This window comes from Oncorhynchus masou, unplaced genomic scaffold (assembly GCF_036934945.1).
Source record: "Oncorhynchus masou masou isolate Uvic2021 unplaced genomic scaffold, UVic_Omas_1.1 unplaced_scaffold_984, whole genome shotgun sequence".
Taxonomy (NCBI): Eukaryota; Metazoa; Chordata; class Actinopteri; order Salmoniformes; family Salmonidae; genus Oncorhynchus; species Oncorhynchus masou.
This window is the reverse complement of record NW_027016357.1, coordinates 90,492-113,501: the sequence shown is the minus strand read 5'-3', so window position 1 is coordinate 113,501 and position 23,010 is coordinate 90,492. Positions and strand designations below refer to the sequence as shown.

The window sequence follows — 23,010 nt, the reverse complement described above, 5'->3', positions numbered from 1 at the left end:
ATCTCCAACATCTACACTGAGTGGACAAAACATTAGGAACACCTGCTCTTTCCATTGACATAGCTTTCACCTGGTCAGTCTATGATCCCTTATTGATGTCTCTTGTTAAATCCACTTCTATCAGTGTAGATGAAGGGGAGGAGACGGGTTAAAGAAGGATTTTTAAACCTTGAGACATGGATTGTGTATGTGGGCCATTCAGAGGGTGAAAGGACAAGACAAAATATTGAGGTGCCTTTGAACGGTGTACGGTAGTAGGTGTCAGGAACACTGGTTTGTGTCAAGAACTGCAACGATGCTGGGTTTTTCACTCTCAACAGTTTCCTGTGTGTATTAAGAACGGTCCACCACCTAAAGGACATCCAGCCAACTTGACACAACTGTGGGAAGCACTGGAGTCAACATGAACCAGCATCCCTGTGGAAGGCTTTCGACACCTTGTAGAGTCCCTGTGGAAGGCTTTCAACACCTTGTAGAGTCCCTGTGGAAGGCTTTCAACACCTTGTAGAGACCCTGTGGAAGGCTTTCAACACCTTGTAGAAATCACGCCCCGATGAATTGAGTCTGTTATGAGGACAAAAAGTGGCCGCAACTCAATAGAAGGAAGGTGTTCCTAATGTTTTGTCCACTCAGTGTATGCTAGTGTGAATGCATTACAAACTACTGTACAGGGAGGAGTCGCTCACAAAGCCCCGTGGCTGTTCCAGTAGTGGCTGTTCCAGTAGTGGCTGTTCCTGTAGTGGCTGTTCCAGTAGTGGCTGTTCCTGTAGTGGCTGTTCCTGTAGTGGCTGTTCCTGTAGTGGCTGTTCCAGTAGTGGGTGTTCCAGTAGTGGCTGTTCCTGTAGTGGCTGTTCCTGTTGGATATTGCAGCAACACAAAGCCCCGTGGCTGTTCCAGTAGTGGCTGTTCCAGTAGTGGCTGTTCCAGTAGTGGCTGTTCCAGTAGTGGCTGTTCCAGTAGTGGCTGTTCCAGTAGTGGCTGTTCCTGTAGTGGCTGTTCCTGTAGTGGCTGTTCCAGTAGTGGCTGTTCCAGTAGTGGCTGTTCCAGTAGGATATTGTAGCAACACAAAGCCCTGTGGCTGTTCCTGTTGGATATTGTAGCAACACAAAGCCCCGTGGCTGTTCCAGTAGTGGCTGTTCCAGATGGATATTGTTGACACACAAAGCCCCGTGGCTGTTCCAGTTGGATATTGTAGCAACACAAAGCCCCGTGGCTGTTCCAGTAGTGGCTGTTCCAGATGGATATTGTTGACACACAAAGCCCCGTGGCTGTTCCAGTTGGATATTGTAGCAACACAAAGCCCCGTGGCTGTTCCAGTAGTGGCTGTTCCAGATGGATATTGTTGACACACAAAGCCCCGTGGCTGTTCCTGTTGGATATTGTAGTAACAGAAAGCCCCGTGGCTGTTCCAGTTGGATATTGTTGACACACAAAGCCCCGTGGCTGTTCCTGTTGGATATTGTAGCAACACAATGCCCCGTGGCTGTTCCAGTTGGATATTGTAGCAACAGAAAGCCCCGTGGCTGTTCCTGTTGGATATTGTAGCAACAGAAAGCCCCGTGGCTGTTCCTGTTGGATATTGTAGCAACACAAAGCCCCGTGGCTGTTCCTGTTGGATATTGTAGCAACACAAAGCCCCGTGGCCGTTCCTGTTGGATATTGTAGCAACACAAAGCCCCGTGGCTGTTCCTGTTGGATATTGTAGTAACAGAAAGCCCCGTGGCTGTTCCTGTTGGATATTGTAGCAACAGAAAGCCCCGTGGCTGTTCCTGTTGGATATTGTAGCAACACAAAGCCCCGTGGCTGTTCCTGTTGGATATTGTAGCAACAGAAAGCCCCGTGGCTGTTCCAGTTGGATATTGTTGACACACAAAGCCCCGTGGCTGTTCCTGTTGGATATTGTAGCAACACAATGCCCCGTGGCTGTTCCAGTTGGATATTGTAGCAACAGAAAGCCCCGTGGCTGTTCCTGTTGGATATTGTAGCAACAGAAAGCCCCGTGGCTGTTCCTGTTGGATATTGTAGCAACAGAAAGCCCCGTGGCTGTTCCTGTTGGATATTGTAGCAACAGAAAGCCCCGTGGCTGTTCCAGTTGGATATTGTAGCAACACAAAGCCCCGTGGCTGTTCCTGTTGGATATTGTAGCAACAGAAAGCCCCGTGGCTGTTCCTGTTGGATATTGTAGCAACACAAAGCCCCGTGGCTGTTCCTGTTGGATATTGTAGCAACACAAAGCCCCGTGGCTGTTCCTGTTGGATATTGTAGCAACACAAAGCCCCGTGGCTGTTCCTGTTGGATATTGTAGCAACACAAAGCCCCGTAGCTGTTCCTGTTGGATATTGTAGCAACACAAAGCCCCGTGGCTGTTCCTGTTGGATATTGTAGCAACACAAAGCCCCGTGGCTGTTCCTGTTGGATATTGTAGCAACACAAAGCCCCGTGGCTGTTCCTGTTGGATATTGTAGCAACACAAAGCCCCGTGGCTGTTCCTGTTGGATATTGTAGCAACACAAAGCCCCGTGGCTGTTCCAGTAGTGGCTGTTCCTGTTGGATATTGTAGCAACACAAAGCCCCGTGGCCGTTCCTGTTGGATATTGTAGCAGCGTCTAGGAGATGATGTGGAAGTTCACATCCTGGTCCATTATTTACATCCATAGTTGAATACATAATGCATTTCTATTTGAAGGCAAAGTGGTGTTGATATCTGAACGATGCTGCAGGGGATGATGTCTGGCGATTGGGTGGATGTGTTTATGTATTGTTATGATGGACTGTTGCCAGGGTGATGTCATCTCATATATCCCATGATCCTCTCTTCCTCCCCAGTACTTCACCTGCCTGCTGCTGATTCTGATTGGTCAGGTGGCAGCCGGTGTACTCATCTACTTCCAGAAGGACCTGGTGAGTGATGTCACTTCCTGTTTACACCTGTTGTTGGTCGAGTTCAGGAAAGAGAGATGTCAGAAAAGTATGTCATTTTGTAATTTAGCAAACACACTTAACCCTAACTGCTCCTGTAAGTCACAGTGGATAAGTGCCTTGCTCAAGGGCACATCGACAGATTTTTCAACTGGTCAGCTCGGGGATTCGAACCAGCAATATTTTGGTTACTGGCCCAAAGCTCTTCACTGCCACTGCTCTTAAACACTACACGGTGTGTCTGTGTACCTGAACATTCCAGAATGTTGAACCCGCCTGAACACAACCTGTTCTGTAGAAAGTGACTCACCCTTCACCCTTGAGACAACACCTTGTTCTGAGACTGATTACACCTTATTACTTACAGTCAGAACACGCTACCAAAAGCTGTGTTAATGCATTATACTGGACCAGAACAACATATACATTCTATAGGACCAGAACAACATATACATTCTATAGGACCAGAACAACATATACATTCTATAGGACCAGAAAAACATATACATTCTATAGGACCAGAATAACATATACATTCTATAGGACCAGAATAATATATACATTCTATAGGACCAGAATAACATGTACATTCTATAGGACAAGAATAATATATACATTCTATAGGACCAGAATAACATATACATTCTATAGGACCAGAATAATTTATACATTATATAGGACCAGAATAACATATACATTCTACTGGACCAGAATAACATACATTCTACTGGACCAGAATAACATACATTCTACTGGACCAGAATAACATATACATTCTACTGGACCAGAATAACATACACATTCTACTGGACCAGAATAACATACACATTCTATAGGGCCAGAATAACATACACATTCTATAGGGCCAGAATAACATACACATTCTATAGGGCCAGAATAACATGTACATTCTATAGGACCAGAATAACATGTACATTCTATAGGACCAGAACAACATGTACATTCTATAGGACCAGAACAACATATACATTCTATAGGACCAGAACAACATATACATTCTATAGGACCAGGACCAGAATAACATGTACATTCTATAGGACCAGAATAATATATACATTCTATAGGACCAGAATAACATATACATTCTATAGGACCAGAATAATTTATACATTATATAGGACCAGAATAACATATACATTCTACTGGACCAGAATAACATACATTCTACTGGACCAGAATAACATACACATTCTATAGGGCCAGAATAACATACACATTCTATAGGGCCAGAATAACATACACATTCTATAGGGCCAGAATAACATGTACATTCTATAGGACCAGAATAACATGTACATTCTATAGGACCAGAATAACATACACATTCTATAGGGCCAGAATAACATGTACATTCTATAGGACCAGAATAACATGTACATTCTATAGGACCAGAATAACATATGCATTCTACTGGACCAGAATAACATATGCATTCTATAGGACCAGAATAGCATATGCATTCTATAGGACCAGAATAACATATGCATTCTATAGGACCAGAATAGCATATGCATTCTATAGGACCAGAATAACATGTACATTCTACAGGACCAGAATAACATGTACATTCTACAGGACCAGAATAACATGTACATTCTATAGGACCAGAATAACATATGCATTCTATAGGACCAGAATAACATATGCATTCTATAGGACCAGAATAACACATGCATTCTATATGACCAGACCAGAATAACACATACATTCTATAGGGCCAGAATAACATATGCATTCTATAGGACCAGAATAACATATACATTCTACTGGACCAGAACAACATATACATTCTATAGGACCAGAATAACATGCATTCTACTGGACCAGAACAACATTCTACTGGACCAGAACAACATATACATTCTATAGGACCAGAATAACATGCATTCTACTGGACCAGAACAACATTCTACTGGACCAGAACAACATATACATTCTATAGGACCAGAATAACATGCATTCTACTGGACCAGAACAACATTCTATAGGACCAGAACAACATATACATTCTACTGGACCAGAATAACATATACATTCTATAGGACCAGAATAACATATACTTTCTACTGGACCAGAACAACATTCTATGGGACCAGAACAACATTCTATAGGACCAGAACAACATATACATTCTACTGGACCAGAACAACATTATATAGGACCAGAACAACATATACATTCTACTGGACCAGAACAACATATACATTCTACTGGACCAGAACAACATATACATTCTACTGGACCAGAACAACATATACATGTAGAATAATAGGTAAGACATCAAAATGAAATAACACATATGGAACGAGGCACTAGTGTTTAAGGAGGCCTTGGCCCCAGAGGCCCCAGGAGGACCAGAGGAAAGCCTGGCCAGGTGTGTGTCTGTCAGTGAGAGGAAGTAAGCAGAGGGGTCAGAGAGAGAGGTGTGTGTCGGTGAGGAGAGGGGTCAGAGAGAGGGTGACTGCTGCTCGTAGGAACACACACACACCAGCTGGAGAGATGTTTGAACACAGATGTGGATACTTGGAGAAACATGCACACACACACACACACCTTCTATAACTTTCTAGCTGGTTTGGAATGACCTAGCAGATTGTAACAGAAGATATAGACTTGTAATGGAACGGAACCCATCCTGGCTGGATAGGATAGTTTGGCTTGGTACACACACACACACACACACACACACACACACACACACACACACACACACACTGCCTGTCTCTCCCAGTGGACTTGAAGGGAAATATCTGACTAGGAAACACCGTACAGCTGAAATCCACCTCTCAGACACAAATATTGTTTGAGTCCCAAACGGCACCCACTTCCCTCTATAGTGCACTACTTAGGGAGGAGGATGGCATTTGGGACAGCCATAGATATTATCTCTTATGTATCCCTGAATTAGTGCACTACTTAGGGAAGAGGGTGCTGTTTGGGTCAGCCATAGATATTATCTCTGAAGTAGTGCACTATATAGGGAAGAGGGTGCTGTTTGGGACAGCCATATATATTATCCCTGAAGTACTGCACTACTTAGGGAAGAGGGTGCTGTTTTGGACAGCCATATATATTATCCCTGAAGTACTGCACTACTTAGGGAAGAGGGTGCTGTTTGGGACAGCCATAGATATTATCCCTGAAGTAGTGCACTATATAGGGAAGAGGGTGCTGTTTGGGACAGCCATAGATATTATCCCTGAAGTAGTGCACTATATAGGGAAGAGGGTGCTGTTTGGGACAGCCATATATATTATCCCTGAAGTACTGCACTACTTAGGGAAGAGGGTGCTGTTTGCCATAGATATTATCCCTGAAGTACTGCACTACTTAGGGAAGAGGGTGCTGTTTGGGAAAGCCATAGATATTATCCCTGAAGTACTGCACTACTTAGGGAAGAGGGTGCTGTTTGGGACAGCCATAGATATTATCCCTGAAGTACTGCACTACTTAGGGAAGAGGGTGCTGTTTGGGACAGCCATATATATTATCCCTGAAGTACTGCACTACTTAGGGAAGAGGGTGCTGTTTGGGACAGCCATAGATATTATCCCTGAAGTACTGCACTACTTAGGGAAGAGGGTGCTGTTTGGGACAGCCATATATATTATCCCTGAAGTACTGCACTACTTAGGGAAGAGGGTGCTGTTTGGGACAGCCATATATATTATCCCTGAAGTACTGCACTACTTAGGGAAGAGGGTGCTGTTTGGGACAGCCATATATATTATCCCTGAAGTACTGCACTACTTAGGGAAGAGGGTGCTGTTTGGGACAGCCATAGATATTATCCCTGAAGTACTGCACTACTTAGGGAAGAGGGTGCTGTTTGGGACAGCCATATATATTATCCCTGAAGTACTGCACTACTTAGGGAAGAGGGTGCTGTTTGGGACAGCCATATATATTATCCCTGAAGTACTGCACTACTTAGGGAAGAGGGTGCTGTTTGGGAAAGCCATATATATTATCCCTGAAGTACTGCACTACTTAGGGAAGAGGGTGCTGTTTGGGAAAGCCATATATATTATCCCTGAAGTACTGCACTACTTAGGGAAGAGGGTGCTGTTTGGGACAGCCATAGATATTATCCCTGAAGTACTGCACTACTTAGGGAAGAGGGTGCTGTTTGGGACAGCCATAGATATTATCCCTGAAGTACTGCACTACTTAGGGAAGAGGGTGCTGTTTGGGAAAGCCATAGATATTATCCCTGAAGTACTGCACTACTTAGGGAAGAGGGTGCTGTTTGGGACAGCCATAGATATTATCCCTGAAGTACTGCACTACTTAGGGAAGAGGGTGCTGTTTGGGACAGCCATATATATTATCCCTGAAGTACTGCACTACTTAGGGAAGAGGGTGCTGTTTGGGACAGCCATATATATTATCCCTGAAGTACTGCACTACTTAGGGAAGAGGGTGCTGTTTGGGAAAGCCATATATATTATCCCTGAAGTACTGCACTACTTAGGGAAGAGGGTGCTGTTTGGGAAAGCCATATATATTATCCCTGAAGTACTGCACTACTTAGGGAAGAGGGTGCTGTTTGGGACAGCCATAGATATTATCCCTGAAGTACTGCACTACTTAGGGAAGAGGGTGCTGTTTGGGACAGCCATAGATATTATCCCTGAAGTACTGCACTACTTAGGGAAGAGGGTGCTGTTTGGGACAGCCATATATATTATCCCTGAAGTACTGCACTACTTAGGGAAGAGGGTGCTGTTTGGGACAGCCATAGATATTATCCCTGAAGTACTGCACTACTTAGGGAAGAGGGTGCTGTTTGGGACAGCCATAGATATTATCCCTGAAGTACTGCACTACTTAGGGAAGAGGGTGCTGTTTGGGACAGCCATAGATATTATCCCTGAAGTACTGCACTACTTAGGGAAGAGGGTGCTGTTTGGGACAGCCATATATATTATCCCTGAAGTACTGCACTACTTAGGGAAGAGGGTGCTGTTTGGGAAAGCCATATATATTATCCCTGAAGTACTGCACTACTTAGGGAAGAGGGTGCTGTTTGGGACAGCCATAGATATTATCCCTGAAGTACTGCACTACTTAGGGAAGAGGGTGCTGTTTGGGACAGCCATATATATTATCCCTGAAGTACTGCACTACTTAGGGAAGAGGGTGCTGTTTGGGACAGCCATAGATATTATCCCTGAAGTACTGCACTACTTAGGGAAGAGGGTGCTGTTTGGGACAGCCATAGATATTATCCCTGAAGTACTGCACTACTTAGGGAAGAGGGTGCTGTTTGGGACAGCCATAGATATTATCCCTGAAGTACTGCACTACTTAGGGAAGAGGGTGCTGTTTGGGAAAGCCATATATATTATCCCTGAAGTACTGCACTACTTAGGGAAGAGGGTGCTGTTTGGGACAGCCATAGATATTATCCCTGAAGTACTGCACTACTTAGGGAAGAGGGTGCTGTTTGGGACAGCCATATATATTATCCCTGAAGTACTGCACTACTTAGGGAAGAGGGTGCTGTTTGGGACAGCCATAGATATTATCCCTGAAGTACTGCACTACTTAGGGAAGAGGGTGCTGTTTGGGAAAGCCATATATATTATCCCTGAAGTACTGCACTACTTAGGGAAGAGGGTGCTGTTTGGGACAGCCATATATATTATCCCTGAAGTACTGCACTACTTAGGGAAGAGGGTGCTGTTTGGGACAGCCATATATATTATCCCTGAAGTACTGCACTACTTAGGGAAGAGGGTGCTGTTTGGGAAAGCCATATATATTATCCCTGAAGTACTGCACTACTTAGGGAAGAGGGTGCTGTTTGGGAAAGCCATATATATTATCCCTGAAGTACTGCACTACTTAGGGAAGAGGGTGCTGTTTGGGACAGCCATATATATTATCCCTGAAGTACTGCACTACTTAGGGAAGAGGGTGCTGTTTGGGACAGCCATATATATTATCCCTGAAGTACTGCACTACTTAGGGAAGAGGGTGCTGTTTGGGACAGCCATATATATTATCCCTGAAGTACTGCACTACTTAGGGAAGAGGGTGCTGTTTGGGACAGCCATAGATATTATCCCTGAAGTACTGCACTACTTAGGGAAGAGGGTGCTGTTTGGGACAGCCATAGATATTATCCCTGAAGTACTGCACTACTTAGGGAAGAGGGTGCTGTTTGGGACAGCCATATATATTATCCCTGAAGTACTGCACTACTTAGGGAAGAGGGTGCTGTTTGGGACAGCCATATATATTATCCCTGAAGTACTGCACTACTTAGGGAAGAGGGTGCTGTTTGGGACAGCCATATATATTATCCCTGAAGTACTGCACTACTTAGGGAAGAGGGTGCTGTTTGGGACAGCCTTAGATATTATCTCTGAATTAGTGCACTATATAGGGAAGAGGGTGCTGTTTGGGACAGCCATAGATATTATGCCTGAAGTTTCCTGCTTTTTGGATCTGAAATAGAACCAAGTCTGGATCTAACATTTAACATTCATTTTGTTTTTTATTTCACCTTTATTTAACCAGGTAGACCAGATCACCTTTATTTAACCAGGTAGACCAGATCACCTTTATTTAACCAGGTAGGCCAGATCACCTTTATTTAACCAGGTAGGCCAGATCACCTTTATTTAACCAGGTAGGCCAGATCACCTTTATTTAACCAGGTAGACCAGATCACCTTTATTTAACCAGGTAGACCAGATCACCTTTATTTAACCAGGTAGGCCAGATCACCTTTATTTAACCAGGTAGACCAGATCACCTTTATTTAACCAGGTAGACCAGATCACCTTTATTTAACCAGGTAGACCAGATCGCCTTTATTTAACCAGGTAGACCAGATCACCTTTATTTAACCAGGTAGACCAGATCACCTTTATTTAACCAGGTAGACCAGGTCGCCTTTATTTAACCAGGTAGACCAGATTGCCTTTATTTAACCAGGTAGGCCAGGTCGCCTTTATTTAACCAGGTAGGCCAGGTCCCCTTTATTTAACCAGGTAGACCAGGTCCCATTTATTTAACCAGGTAGGCCAGGTCCCCTTTATTTAACCAGGTAGACCAGGTCCCATTTATTTAACCAGGTAGGCCAGGTCCCCTTTATTTAACCAGGTAGGCCAGGTCCCCTTTATTTAACCAGGTAGACCAGGTCGCCTTTATTTAACCAGGTAGACCAGGTCGCCTTTATTTAACCAGGTAGACCAGATTGCCTTTATTTAACCAGGTAGGCCAGGTCCCCTTTATTTAACCAGGTAGACCAGGTCCCATTTATTTAACCAGGTAGGCCAGGTCCCCTTTATTTAACCAGGTAGGCCAGGTGAGAACAAGTTCTCATTTACAACTGCGACCTGGCCAATATAAAGCAACCTACTGCGACACAAACAACAACACAGAGTTGCACATGAAATAAACAAACATACAGTCAATAATACAGTAGAAATGTCTATATACAGTGTGTGCAAATGAGGTAAGATTAGGGAGGTGAGGCAATAAATAGGCCATAGTGGTGAAATAATTACAATATAGCAATTAAACACTGGAGTGATAGATGTGCAGAAGATGAATGTTCAAGTAGAGATACTGGGGTGCAAAGGAGCAAAAATAAATATATATAATAACAGTATGGGGATGAGGTAGATTGGATGGGCTGTTTACAGATGGGCTGTGTACAGGTACAGTGATCTGTGAGCTGCTCAGACAGCCGAGGCTTAAAGTTAGTGAGGGAGATGTGCGTCTCCAGCTTCAGTGATTTTTGTAGTTTGTTCCAGTCATTGGAAGCAGAGAACTGGAAGGAAAGGCGACCAAAGGAGGAATTGGCTTTGGGGATGACCAGTGAAATATACCTGCTGGAGTGCGTGCTACGTGTGGGTGCTGCTATGGTGACCAGTGAGCTGAGATAAGGCAGGGTCTTTTACCTAGCAAAGACTTGTAGATGACCTGGAGCCAGTGGGTTTGGCGACAAGTATGAACCGAGGGCCAGCCAACAAGAGCGTACAGCGTAATAGCGAAGGTGTAAACTTGGCAGTAGAAAATCTTAACAGTATATTTGACCTCTGAGCTCTCAGCGTCTCCAACTTCAGGGATTTTACAGCATCAGCCGGCGGCTGCAGCCTCTCTGCCAGATGGACAAGACTGGACATGTTGCTGCTTCAACACTTTAAACAAGATCTGATTTCTCAGTAATATTCTGCCAGATGGACAAGACTGGACATGTTGCTGCTTCAACACTTTAAACAAGATCTGATTTCTCAGTAATATTCTGCCAGATGGACAAGACTGGACATGTTGCTGCTTCAACACTTTAAACAAGATCTGATTTCTCAGTAATATTCTGCCAGATGGACAAGACTGGACATGTTGCTGCTTCAACACTTTAAACAAGATCTGATTTCTCAGTAATACTCTGTTCCCTATAACTAAGCATTTCAACACAACAGACATGTTCCAAATCATGTAGCTAACCACGCTGGGCCTTTTGCTGGGCCTTTTGCTGGGCCTTTTGCTGGGCCTTTTGCTGGGCCTTTTGCTGGGCCTGTCGCTGGGCCTGTCGCTGGGCCTGTCGCTGGGCCTGTCGCTGGGCCTGTCGCTGGGCCTGTCGCTGGGCCTGTCGCTGGGCCTGTCGCCTGGGCCTGTCGCCTGGGCCTGTCGCCGGGCCGGGCCCTGGGCCTGTCGCCGGGCCGGGCCCTGGGCCTGTCGCCGGGCCGGGCCCTGGGCCTGTCGCCGGGCCGGGCCCTGGGCCTGTCGCCCGGGCCGGGCCCTGGGCCTGTCGCCGGGCCGGGCCCTGGGCCTGTCGCCGGGCCGGGCCCTGGGCCTGTCGCCGGGCCTACGGTTGAGAAGGAGGTGAGGATATAGGAAGTGAGGAGATGCGAAGCGAGGAATATTGTAAAGGCTCATTGAGAGAGCACATGTCTCACCATAGGAAGACATGCCAGGTCTCCCTTCTGACCTCAATGAGACTTCCTGGTTCAATACAGGTTCAAAACAAAACAACCATCGAACTTCCTGTCGTTCTGCTCTTAAACGACACCCACCTGAAAGCTTTTAGGGCAGAAAAAAACTCTGACCCAAATGGAGCCCTTTTCCCTATACAGTGGCACTACTATAGACCAGAGCCCTATTCCCTATATAGTGGTACTACTATTGACCAGAGCCCTATTCCCTATATAGTGGTACTACTATAGACCAGAGCCCTATTCCCTATATAGTGGTACTACTATAGACCAGAACCCTATTCCCTATATAGTGGTACTACTATAGACCAGAGTCCTATTCCCTATATAGTGGTACTACTATTGACCAGAGCCCTATTCCCTGTATAATGCTACTACTATAGACCAGAGCCCTATTCCCTATATAGTGGTACTACTATTGACCAGAGCCCTATTCCCTGTATAATGCTACTACTATAGACCAGAGCCCTATTCCCTATATAGTGGTACTACTATAGACCAGAGCCCTATTCCCTATATAGTGGTACTACTATAGACCAGAGCCCTATTCCCTATATAATGGTACTACTATAGACCAGAGCCCTATTCCCTATATAGTGGTACTACTTTAGACCAGAGCCCTATTCCCTATATAGTGGTACTACTATAGACCAGAACCCTATTCCCTATATAGTGGTACTACTATAGACCAGAGCCCTATTCCCTATATAGTGGTACTACTATAGACCAGAGCCCTGTTCCCTGTATAGTGGTACTACTATAGACCAGAGCCCTATTCCCTATATAGTGTACTACTATAGACCAGAGCCCTATTCCCTATATATTGGTACTACTATTGACCAGAGCCCTATTCCCTATATAGTGGTACTACTATTGACCAGAGCCCTATTCCCTATATAGTGTACTACTATAGACCAGAGCCCTATTCCCTATATAGTGGTACTACTATTGACCAGAGCCCTATTCCCTATATAGTGTACTACTATAGACCAGAGCCCTATTCCCTGTATAATGCTACTACTATAGACCAGAGCCCTATTCCCTATATAGTGGTACTACTATTGACCAGAGCCCTATTCCCTGTATAATGCTACTACTATAGACCAGAGCCCTATTCCCTATATAGTGGTACTACTATAGACCAGAGCCCTATTCCCTATATAGTGGTACTACTATTGACCAGAGCCCTATTCCCTATATAGTGGTACTACTATAGACCAGAGCCCTGTTCCCTGTATAGTGGTACTACTATAGACCAGAGCCCTATTCCCTATATAGTGTACTACTATAGACCAGAGCCCTATTCCCTATATAGTGGTACTACTATTGACCAGAGCCCTATTCCCTATATAGTGGTACTACTATTGACCAGAGCCCTATTCCCTATATAGTGGTACTACTATTGACCAGAGCCCTATTCCCTATATAGTGGTACTACTATAGACCAGAGCCCTGTTCCCTGTATAGTGGTACTACTATAGACCAGAGCCCTATTCCCTATATAGTGTACTACTATAGACCAGAGCCCTATTCCCTATATAGTGGTACTACTATAGACCAGAGCCCTATTCCCTATATAGTGGTACTACTTTAGACCAGAGCCCTATTCCCTATATAGTGGTACTACTATAGACCAGAGCCCTATTCCCTATATAGTGGTACTACTATTGACCAGAGCCCTATTCCCTGTATAATGCTACTACTATAGACCAGAGCCCTATTCCCTATATAGTGGTACTACTATTGACCAGAGCCCTATTCCCTGTATAATGCTACTACTATAGACCAGAGCCCTATTCCCTATATAGTGGTACTACTATAGACCAGAGCCCTATTCCCTATATAGTGGTACTACTATAGACCAGAGCCCTATTCCCTATATAATGATACTACTATAGACCAGAGCCCTATTCCCTATATAGTGGTACTACTGTAGACCAGAGCCCTATTCCCTATATAGTGGTACTACTATAGACCAGAGCCCTATTCCCTATATAGTGGTACTACTTTAGACCAGAGCCCTATTCCCTATATAGTGGTACTACTATAGACCAGAGCCCTATTCCCTATATAGTGGTACTACTTTAGACCAGAGCCCTATTCCCTATATAGTGCACTACTTTTGACTGGAGCCCTTTACACCCTTGTTAAAAGTAGTGCACTATAAAGGGAATAGGGTGCCATTTGGGAGAGAAACTCTATTTGCCCTAATTCAACAGAGAAGGAACGGGGAGGGGTCGGAGATGAGTGGGAGGGGTCGGAGATGAGTGGGAGGGGTCGGAGATGAGTGGGAGGGGTCGGAGATGAGTGGGAGGGGTCGGAGATGAGTGGGAGGGGTCGGAGATGAGTGGGAGGGGTCGGAGATGAGTGGGAGGGGTCAGAGATGAGTGGGAGGGGTCAGAGATGAGTGGGAGGGGTCAGAGATGAGTGGGAGCCGTAAGATAAACACATTACAAAACAATGCTAGTTTTCAATGATCAGGGATGTTGGTCTACAGGAATTTACTCAGATTTATTCAACTGATTTGTATCTCTAGTTCTGGGCATTGTATTTTCTCTCCAGGTTTTGTGGTTGTGTCTAGAAACTTTTAGAGTAGTTTAGAAACCAACACTGGCTGTCTGATTTGACTCATTGAATGACTGGTTTACTGACTGGTTTCCCCCCCTTCTCTCTCTCGTCTGTCTGTGTCTCTCTCACTCTGTCTCTCTCTCTGTCTGTCTCTGTCTCTGTCTTTATGTCTCTGTGTCCGTCTCTGTATCTCTGTCTCAGCTAAATAAGGAGATGTCCAACATCGTGACCCAGATCCTGAGCAACTACCCTGGCAAGAACAGCACCACCGAGCAGGCCTGGGATTATATACAGAGGACGGTGAGAGTAGAGCACAGATCATCTTCCCTTACCTCTAACCATTTTGAACTACGAGGAGGGGGGTGTTATTTTGACTTGCAACGGAGGTCAAATCCGACCAGTTCAGAAGTCACCAGTCGACCAAATGAGGTTTAAAAGGACCTGTAGTTTTTACGGTAAAGTCACCACACCAGTCGACCAAAAGAGGTTTAGCAGGACCTGTAGTTTTTACGGTAAAGTCACCACACCAGTCGACCAGAAGAGGTTTAGCAGGACCTGTAGTTTTTACGGTAAAGTCACCACACCAGTCGACCAAAAGAGGTTTAGCAGGACCTGTAGTTTTTACGGTAAAGTCACCACACCAGTCGACCAAAAGAGGTTTAGCAGGACCTGTAGTTTTTACGGTAAAGTCACCACACCAGTCGACCAAAAGAGGTTTAACAGGACCTGTAGTTTTTACGGTAATGTGGCAAGTGGTGTAAAATGTATTAAAATACAATGAATCTTAACCATTCAATTGCAAAGAATTGTCAGTTAGTGAAGTGAAACAAACCTTCTGATGTAAGGAGTCTAGGGTGTGAGGCTGGTGTGAGGCTGGTGTGAGGCTCTCTGTACAGACATTAGACTTGCCTTTACTCTCTTAAAGCTCCGTCCGTCTGGAAAAGTGATTTCAAACAAAGGAAGTGGAGAGAACTCCACCTCTCAGCTCCTTGTAAACGCCTTCAGAAGCTTCAACATTGTCCTAAGTTCATTGTAAAACAATACTTACAGTATAGGGTTGCTAGTCAGCGTTGATCTATCTGAAAATGACTGGACTTCTTGGGTTTCCCCTCTCATTCTCTCTCTGGACATGTTTCCTCTCTATTATTGTCTACCTTTAATGACTCTCCTCTCCCCCACTTTCTCTCTACCTCTCCCTCCCCCACTTTCTCTCTACCTCTCCCTCCCCCTCTCTCTCTCTACCTCTCCCTCCCCCTCTCTCTCTCATCCCCCTTCTCTCTCCTTCGCTCCGTCCATCCCCTCTCTCTCCTTCCCTCTGTCCATCCCCCCTCTCTCTCCTTCCCTCTGTCCATCCCCCCCTCTCTCTCCTTCCCTCTGTCCATCCCCCCCTCTCTCTCCTTCCCTCTGTCCATCCCCCTCTCTCCTTCCCTCCGTCCATCCCCCTCTCTTTCCTTCCCTCTGTCCATCCCCCTCTCTCTCTCCTTCCCTCTGTCCATCCCCCCTCTCTCTCCTTCCCTCTGTCCATCCCCCTCTCTCCTTCCCTCCGTCCATCCCCCTCTCTCTCCTTCCCTCTGTCCATCCCCCTCTCTCCTTCCCTCCGTCCATCCCCCTCTCTTTCCTTCCCTCCGTCCATCCCCCTCTCTTTCCTTCCCTCTGTCCATCCCCCCCTCTCTCCTTCCCTCCACCCCCCCTCTCTCTCCAGATGGAGTGTTGTGGATGGAGTGGTCGTATGGACTGGCATGGTAATGCTGTCCTAGTGAACAGTTCCCAGCTGTTGTTCCCGTGTTCCTGTCAGAACGTGTCTCTGGTTGAGGGTAACTCCTCCGACAGTGGTTTCTGTGAGGCACAGTCACTTGATTGGCCCGTCTACGACAGGGTAAGAACTCTTCATATATTAGTTGATTGGTTGTTTGATTGAGAGAACACTCCCACATTAGAGGCTTGTCATTGTGCTATACGTGTATCAGTCTGTTCCTTTGATATATGGCCACAGTGTTGGACTCCGTCACTGAATTACTTACAACATGAACATCACTCAACACCACCCTCATCTGTTAATATATTGGACTGTGTTTCATATACATCTCTGCCTCCCTCCCTCCCTCCCTCCCTCCCTCCCTCCCTCCCTCCCTCCCTCCCTCCCTCCCTCCCTCCCTCCCTCAGGGCTGTAACTCCAGTGTAGAGAGCTGGCTGTTTGCCAACGTTGGAGTGATCCTGGGGGTCTGCCTGGGAGTGGCTGTCATCGAGGTAAAGAACAACATATACATTCTATAGGACCAGAACAACTAATACATTCTATAGGACCAGAACAACATATACATTCTATAGAACCAGAACAACTAATACATTCTATAGGACCAGAACAACATTCTATAGGACCAGAACAACATTCTATAGGACCAGAATAACATATACATTCTATAGGACCAGAATAACATAAATTCTATAGGACCAGAACAACATATACATTCTATAGGACCAGAACAACATATACATTCTATAGGACCAGAACAACATTCTATAGGACCAGAATAACATATAAATTCTATAGGACCAGAACAACATATACATTCTACAGGACCAGAACAACATATACATTCTATAGGACCAGAACAACATTCTATAGGACCAGAACAACATTCTATAGGACCAGAACAACATATACATTCTACTGGACCAGAACAACATATACATTCTACTGGACCAGAACAACATATACATTCTACTGGACCAGAACAACATATACATTCTTCTGGACCAGAACAACATTCTATAGGACCAGAACAACATTCTATAGGACCAGAACAACATTCTATAGGACCAGAACAACATTCTATAGGACCAGAACAACATGTACATTCTACTGGACCAGAACAACATGTACATTCTACTGGACCAGAACAACATGTACATTCTACTGGACCAGAACAACATGTACATTCTACTGGACCAGAACAACATGTACATTCTACTGGACCAGAACAACATGTACATTCTACAGGACCAGAACAACATTCTACAGGACCAGAACAACATGTACATTCTACTGGACCAGAACAACATGTACATTCTACTGGACCAGAACAACATGTACATTCTACTGGACCAGAACAACATGTACATTCTACAGGACCAGAACAACATTCTACAGGACCAGAACAACATGTACATTCTACAGGACCGGAACAACATGTACATTCTACAGGACCGGAACAACATATACATTCTACAGGACCGGAACAACATTCTTCAGGACCAGAGCAACATTCTACAGATCAAATCAAATCAAATTTATTTATATAGCCCTTCGTACATCAGCTGATATCTCAGTGCTGTACAGAAACCCAGCCTAAAACCCCAAACAGCAAGCAATGCAGGTGTAGAAGCACTTTGGTTAGGAAAAACTCCCTAGAAAGGCCAAAGCCTGGTTCCTCTCTAGGTTTCTTCCTAGGTTATGTGGGGTGGCCAGTCCTCTTCTGGCTGTGCCGGGTAGAGATTATAACAGAACATGGCCAAGATGTTCAAATGTTCATAAATGACCAGCATGGTCGAATAATAATAAGGCAGAACAGTTGAAACTGGAGCAGCAGCACGGCCAGGGGGACAGCAAGGAGTCATCATGTCAGGTCGTCCTGGGACATGGTCCTAGGGCTGAGTATAGCCCGCAAAGATCTCCGCCATGGCACAACCCAAGGGGGGGTGCCAACCCAGACAGGATGACCACATCAGTGAATCAACCCACTCAGGTGACGCACCCCCTCCAGGGACGGCATGAGAGAGCCCCAGTAAGCCAGTGACTCAGCCCCTGTAATAGGGTTAGAGGCAGAGAATCTCAGTGGAAAGAGGGGAACCGGCCAGGCAGAGACAGCAGGACCAGAACAACATTCTACAGGACCAGAACAACATTCTACAGGACCAGAACAACATTCTACAGGACCAGAACAACATTCTACAGGACCAGAACAACATTCTACAGGACCAGAACAACATTCTACAGGACCAGAACAACATGTACATTCTACTGGACCAGGACAACATGTACATTCTACTGGACCAGGACAACATGTACATTCTACTGGACCAGGACAACATGTACATTCTACTGGACCAGGACAACATGTACATTCTACTGGACCAGGACAACATATACATTCTATAGGACCAGGACAATATATACATTCTATAGGACCAGGACAATATATACATTCTATAGGACCAGGACAATATATACATTCTATAGGACCAGAACAACATATACATTCTATAGGACCAGAACAATATATACATTCTATAGGACCAGGACAACATATACATTCTATAGAATCTTTCAGGCAGGTCTCTCAGCCAGACAGATGTTTATCATTAAGAGGAATAAATGCCTGTCAGAAACAGCTTCTGACCTCTGACCTAATCCACGTGACTTCCAAGACAGCAGCTCTTGTTTTTCAATGTATGTAGACACTTCCTGCTACAGGAGCGTACATTGATCACAGCTATTGAGAGAACCCTCCTGAGAGGCTTTAGATGTAGTGATACTGTTAACCTGACCTCTAACCTCTGACCTCTGCTTTCCACAGCTCCTGGGTATGATCCTATCCATAGGGCTGTGTAAGAGTGTACACACTGAGGATTACACCAAAGTGCCAAAGTACTGAAGATGATGACGGGGGGACGCTATGACACACACACACACACGTTGTCTCTCCCTCCCTTTATTTGGAGAAACGCGTTCGGTGCAGATGTTTATTTGATTTCATTTTTTGTTTTTTGGGGGGGTTTTCTGGGGGGGGGGGCACTTTTCTCCCAGTCCAGTTTCCATCGGAGCACTTTAGAGACTGTAGTTGTGGATTAGAGAGGAAGACTAGAGCAGACCGGGCCACAGAGACAACAGGAAAGAGAGCTGTGGGGAAAGTGAGGACAGGAAGCGTGAAGAGAGGACAGAGAAGACGAGGATGTAGAAAGAGATGGAGGGTCGTCTCCTTCCCTCGGCAGATGGAGTCTACCACATCCTTGACTTCTGGGGAAAGATCCATTTTATCATCAGGAATCAATCATGATCGGCTTTGTTTGTCAGCTCTCATAGGGTCCAATCCTAACTTCAGATATGCATGGGTAACTTTCATGAATTGAAAATGTAAAAATTTGAGATTTTCAATTGGAGAATTTAAATTAGGAGATTTGTGAAAAATGTGAGTTGCGTTCACAGATCTCAAGTTCGGTTAACGGTTGTTACTGAGTTGACCTGACTAGAAGATGAAGAGTTCGGGTTATTGGACTCCTGGAAAATAAACAATGTTTGTTTTTATTTTCTGTTCTTCAGTGTTTTGAGGAGTTATGCATTTTTGTTTGTTATAGTACCTTGTATATAATTTAGTTTGGTATTTCGTGAGCCTCTGAATCTGCATTTTTTTTGTGAAGATGTTTCTTCTTTTCATTGCATGTTTTCTTTTTCATGTATTTCATTTTTTTGTGCAGTTTTGATATTTTTCTTGATAATTTTGTTTAAAGTAATAGGAATAATGAGATACTAAAGAGGACCAAGATTCTGCTACTTTAAAGTAGGGGGGGGGCTTGGCCCATAGGGTGGGGCTTCCCCAACTGGTGGACCACAGGGGATATTATTTGCTGCCCTACGTTTTCTGAGCTAGATATATATATGTAAATCTGTTCTATAGTATTCCCACACGTAACAGAGGGATATATATGTGACTGTATACAAATCTAAGCAAGCCTTGAAATGATTAAGTTTAAGTTAAATATTATATCTATTTGGTCTTCTTGAGGTCAATATTCAGTCTACAAATGATTTGTGTTCCGGCTCCTTGACCATCCGCTCAAGAAACAAATCATCCCTCTGCTGAATCTAGTGAATGATTGCTTTTAAAGGGGCTCTTAATTATCCCCCTCCCATAGTGGCAAAGAAAGTCTCAGTTTACAATTGTCTTTTGATGACAAACAGAATACTTTGTTATGAATGTTATGTTGATTGTGGTTGTGAGTTTCTCTGAAGCTTTTCATCTTTATTTCATCTTTATTTTTTGACGACGGCTTTCACGTAAATATTACATTTTCCTTCAGAAGACAAACATACGTGTTTCGTTAAGAAATGAACCATTTTGTTTTAAACCCTGATCAACAACAAAAAAAATGTTAGGTGACTTTTTACTGTGTGTGAAGAGCAAATTTAAATAACAGAAGCTGGGTTCTGTTTTTTTGTTTTGTTTTTTTTAAGAGGGAAAAAACGTCCGTTTTTGTTCTTGAGAAAAGACCCATTTTGGACCAGAAATCTTTATGTACAGTAAATCATTCCGAATTAAATTCATGTATATTTTTTAACATTGAATTACGGTTTTGGTTTTATATTTAGGCTTTTCTTTTGTTTTGTTGTCTGATTTGATAACCTTTGACCTTGGAGTCATTTTTTTTCCCGGTAGGACTATTAATTTACAACTTGATGAACTTCTGTCTACTAGCTTGATCAGTCGACATATACTCACCCCATTGACTCTGTTTTGATTTGCTCAATAAACATTGAATAAGACTGACTTATGTGTGTCTGTCGATTTTCTCCAGAGAATCAAATCTGAGAAACATGTAGCACGCTATTCCCCCTGAAAAAAGAGCATATACCATGTGGTGGTCGACAAAAGAAGTGGCGGTTCAGATATAGGTACAACTATCCAGTTAGAGAGAACCAGTAAGAGACAGGGATACAATTCACATGTTATCACCACACACACACAGCAAACATGAAGAGGAGACAAGTCCCCAGTGTTTTAATGGTTAAAGATGCGCTGAACACCAGTCAGAGAGTCCAGAAGGAGTGTCCATGTTGGAAAGATGCTGAACACCAGTCAGAGAGTCCAGAAGGAGTGTCCATGTTGGAAAGATGCTGAACACCAGTCAGAGAGAGTCCAGAAGGAGTGTCCATGTTGGAAAGATGCTGAACACCAGTCAGAGTCCAGAAGGAGTGTCCATGTTGGAAAGATGCAGAACACCAGTCAGAGAGAGTCCAGAAGAAGTGTCCACGTTGGAAAGATGCTGAACACCAGTCAGAGAGAGTCCAGAAGAAGTGTCCATGTTGGAAAGATGCTGAACACCAGTCAGAGAGAGTCCAGAAGAAGTGTCCATGTTGGAAAGATGCTGAACACCAGTCAGAGAGAGTCCAGAAGGAGTGTCCATGTTGGAAAGATGCTGAACACCAGTCAGAGAGAGTCCAGAAGGAGTGTCCATGTTGGAAAGATGCTGAACACCAGTCAGAGAGAGTCCAGAAGAAGTGTCCATGTTGGAAAGATGCTGAACACCAGTCAGAGAGAGTCCAGAAGAAGTGTCCATGTTGGAAAGATGCTGAACACCAGTCAGAGAGAGTCCAGAAGAAGTGTCCATGTTGGAAAGATGCTGAACACCAGTCAGAGTCCAGAAGAAGTGTCCATGTTGGAAAGATGCTGAACACCAGTCAGAGTCCAGAAGAAGTGTCCATGTTGGAAAGATGCTGAACACCAGTCAGAGTCCAGAAGAAGTGTCCATGTTGGAAAGATGCTGAACACCAGTCAGAGTCCAGAAGAAGTGTCCATGTTGGAAAGATGCTGAACACCAGTCAGAGTCCAGAAGAAGGAGTGTCCATGTTGGAAAGATGCTGAACACCAGGCAGAGTGAGTCCAGAAGAAGTGTCCATGTTGGAAAGATGCTGAACACCAATCAGAGAGAGTCCAGAAGGAGTGTCCATGTTGGAAAGATGCTGAACACCAGTCAAGGAGAGACCAGAAGAAGTGTCCATGTTGGAAAGATGCTGAACACCAGTCAGAGAGAGTCCAGAAGGAGTGTCCATGTTGGAAAGATGCTGAACACCAGTTAGAGTCCAGAAGGAGTGTCCATGTTGGAAAGATGCTGAACACCAGTCAGAGAGAGTCCAGAAGAAGTGTCCATGTTGGAAAGATGCTGAACACCAGTCAGAGTCCAGAAGAAGTGTCCATGTTGGAAAGATGCTGAACACCAGTCAGAGAGAGTCCAGAAGGAGTGTCCATGTTGGAAAGATGCTGAACACCAGTCAGAGAGAGTCCAGAAGGAGTGTCCATGTTGGAAAGATGCTGAACACCAGTCAGAGAGAGTCCAGAAGGAGTGTCCATGTTGGAAAGATGCTGAACACCAGTCAGAGAGAGTCCAGAAGGAGTGTCCATGTTGGAAAGATGCTGAACACCAGTCAGAGAGTCCAGAAGAAGGAGTGTCCATGTTGGAAAGATGCTGAACACCAGTCAGAGAGAGTCCAGAAGAAGTGTCCATGTTGGAAAGATGCTGAACACCAGTCAGAGAGAGTCCAGAAGGAGTGTCCATGTTGGAAAGATGCTGAACACCAGTCAGAGAGAGTCCAGAAGGAGTGTCCATGTTGGAAAGATGCTGAACACCAGTCAGAGAGAGTCCAGAAGGAGTGTCCATGTTGGAAAGATGCTGAACACCAGTCAGAGAGTCCAGAAGAAGGAGTGTCCATGTTGGAAAGATGCTGAACACCAGTCAGAGAGAGTCCAGAAGAAGTGTCCATGTTGGAAAGATG

At 44.6% G+C, this 23,010-nt stretch overlaps 1 protein-coding gene across 1 annotated transcript in view; it reads left to right on the top strand.

The window, feature by feature from the left end:
* Positions 1 to 21,007, top strand: part of LOC135538570 (CD82 antigen-like) — a 73,593-nt gene extending 52,586 nt beyond the window's left edge. Inside the window, exons 5-9 of the mRNA XM_064964461.1 lie at positions 2,827 to 2,901; positions 14,664 to 14,762; positions 16,165 to 16,338; positions 16,626 to 16,709; positions 19,040 to 21,007. Of these exons, the coding sequence (XP_064820533.1) occupies positions 2,827 to 2,901; positions 14,664 to 14,762; positions 16,165 to 16,338; positions 16,626 to 16,709; positions 19,040 to 19,117 (510 nt within the window). The 3' untranslated portion in view covers positions 19,118 to 21,007. The remainder of the gene's footprint in view (positions 1 to 2,826; positions 2,902 to 14,663; positions 14,763 to 16,164; positions 16,339 to 16,625; positions 16,710 to 19,039) is intronic.
* The last annotated feature ends 2,003 nt before the right edge of the window (positions 21,008 to 23,010 follow it).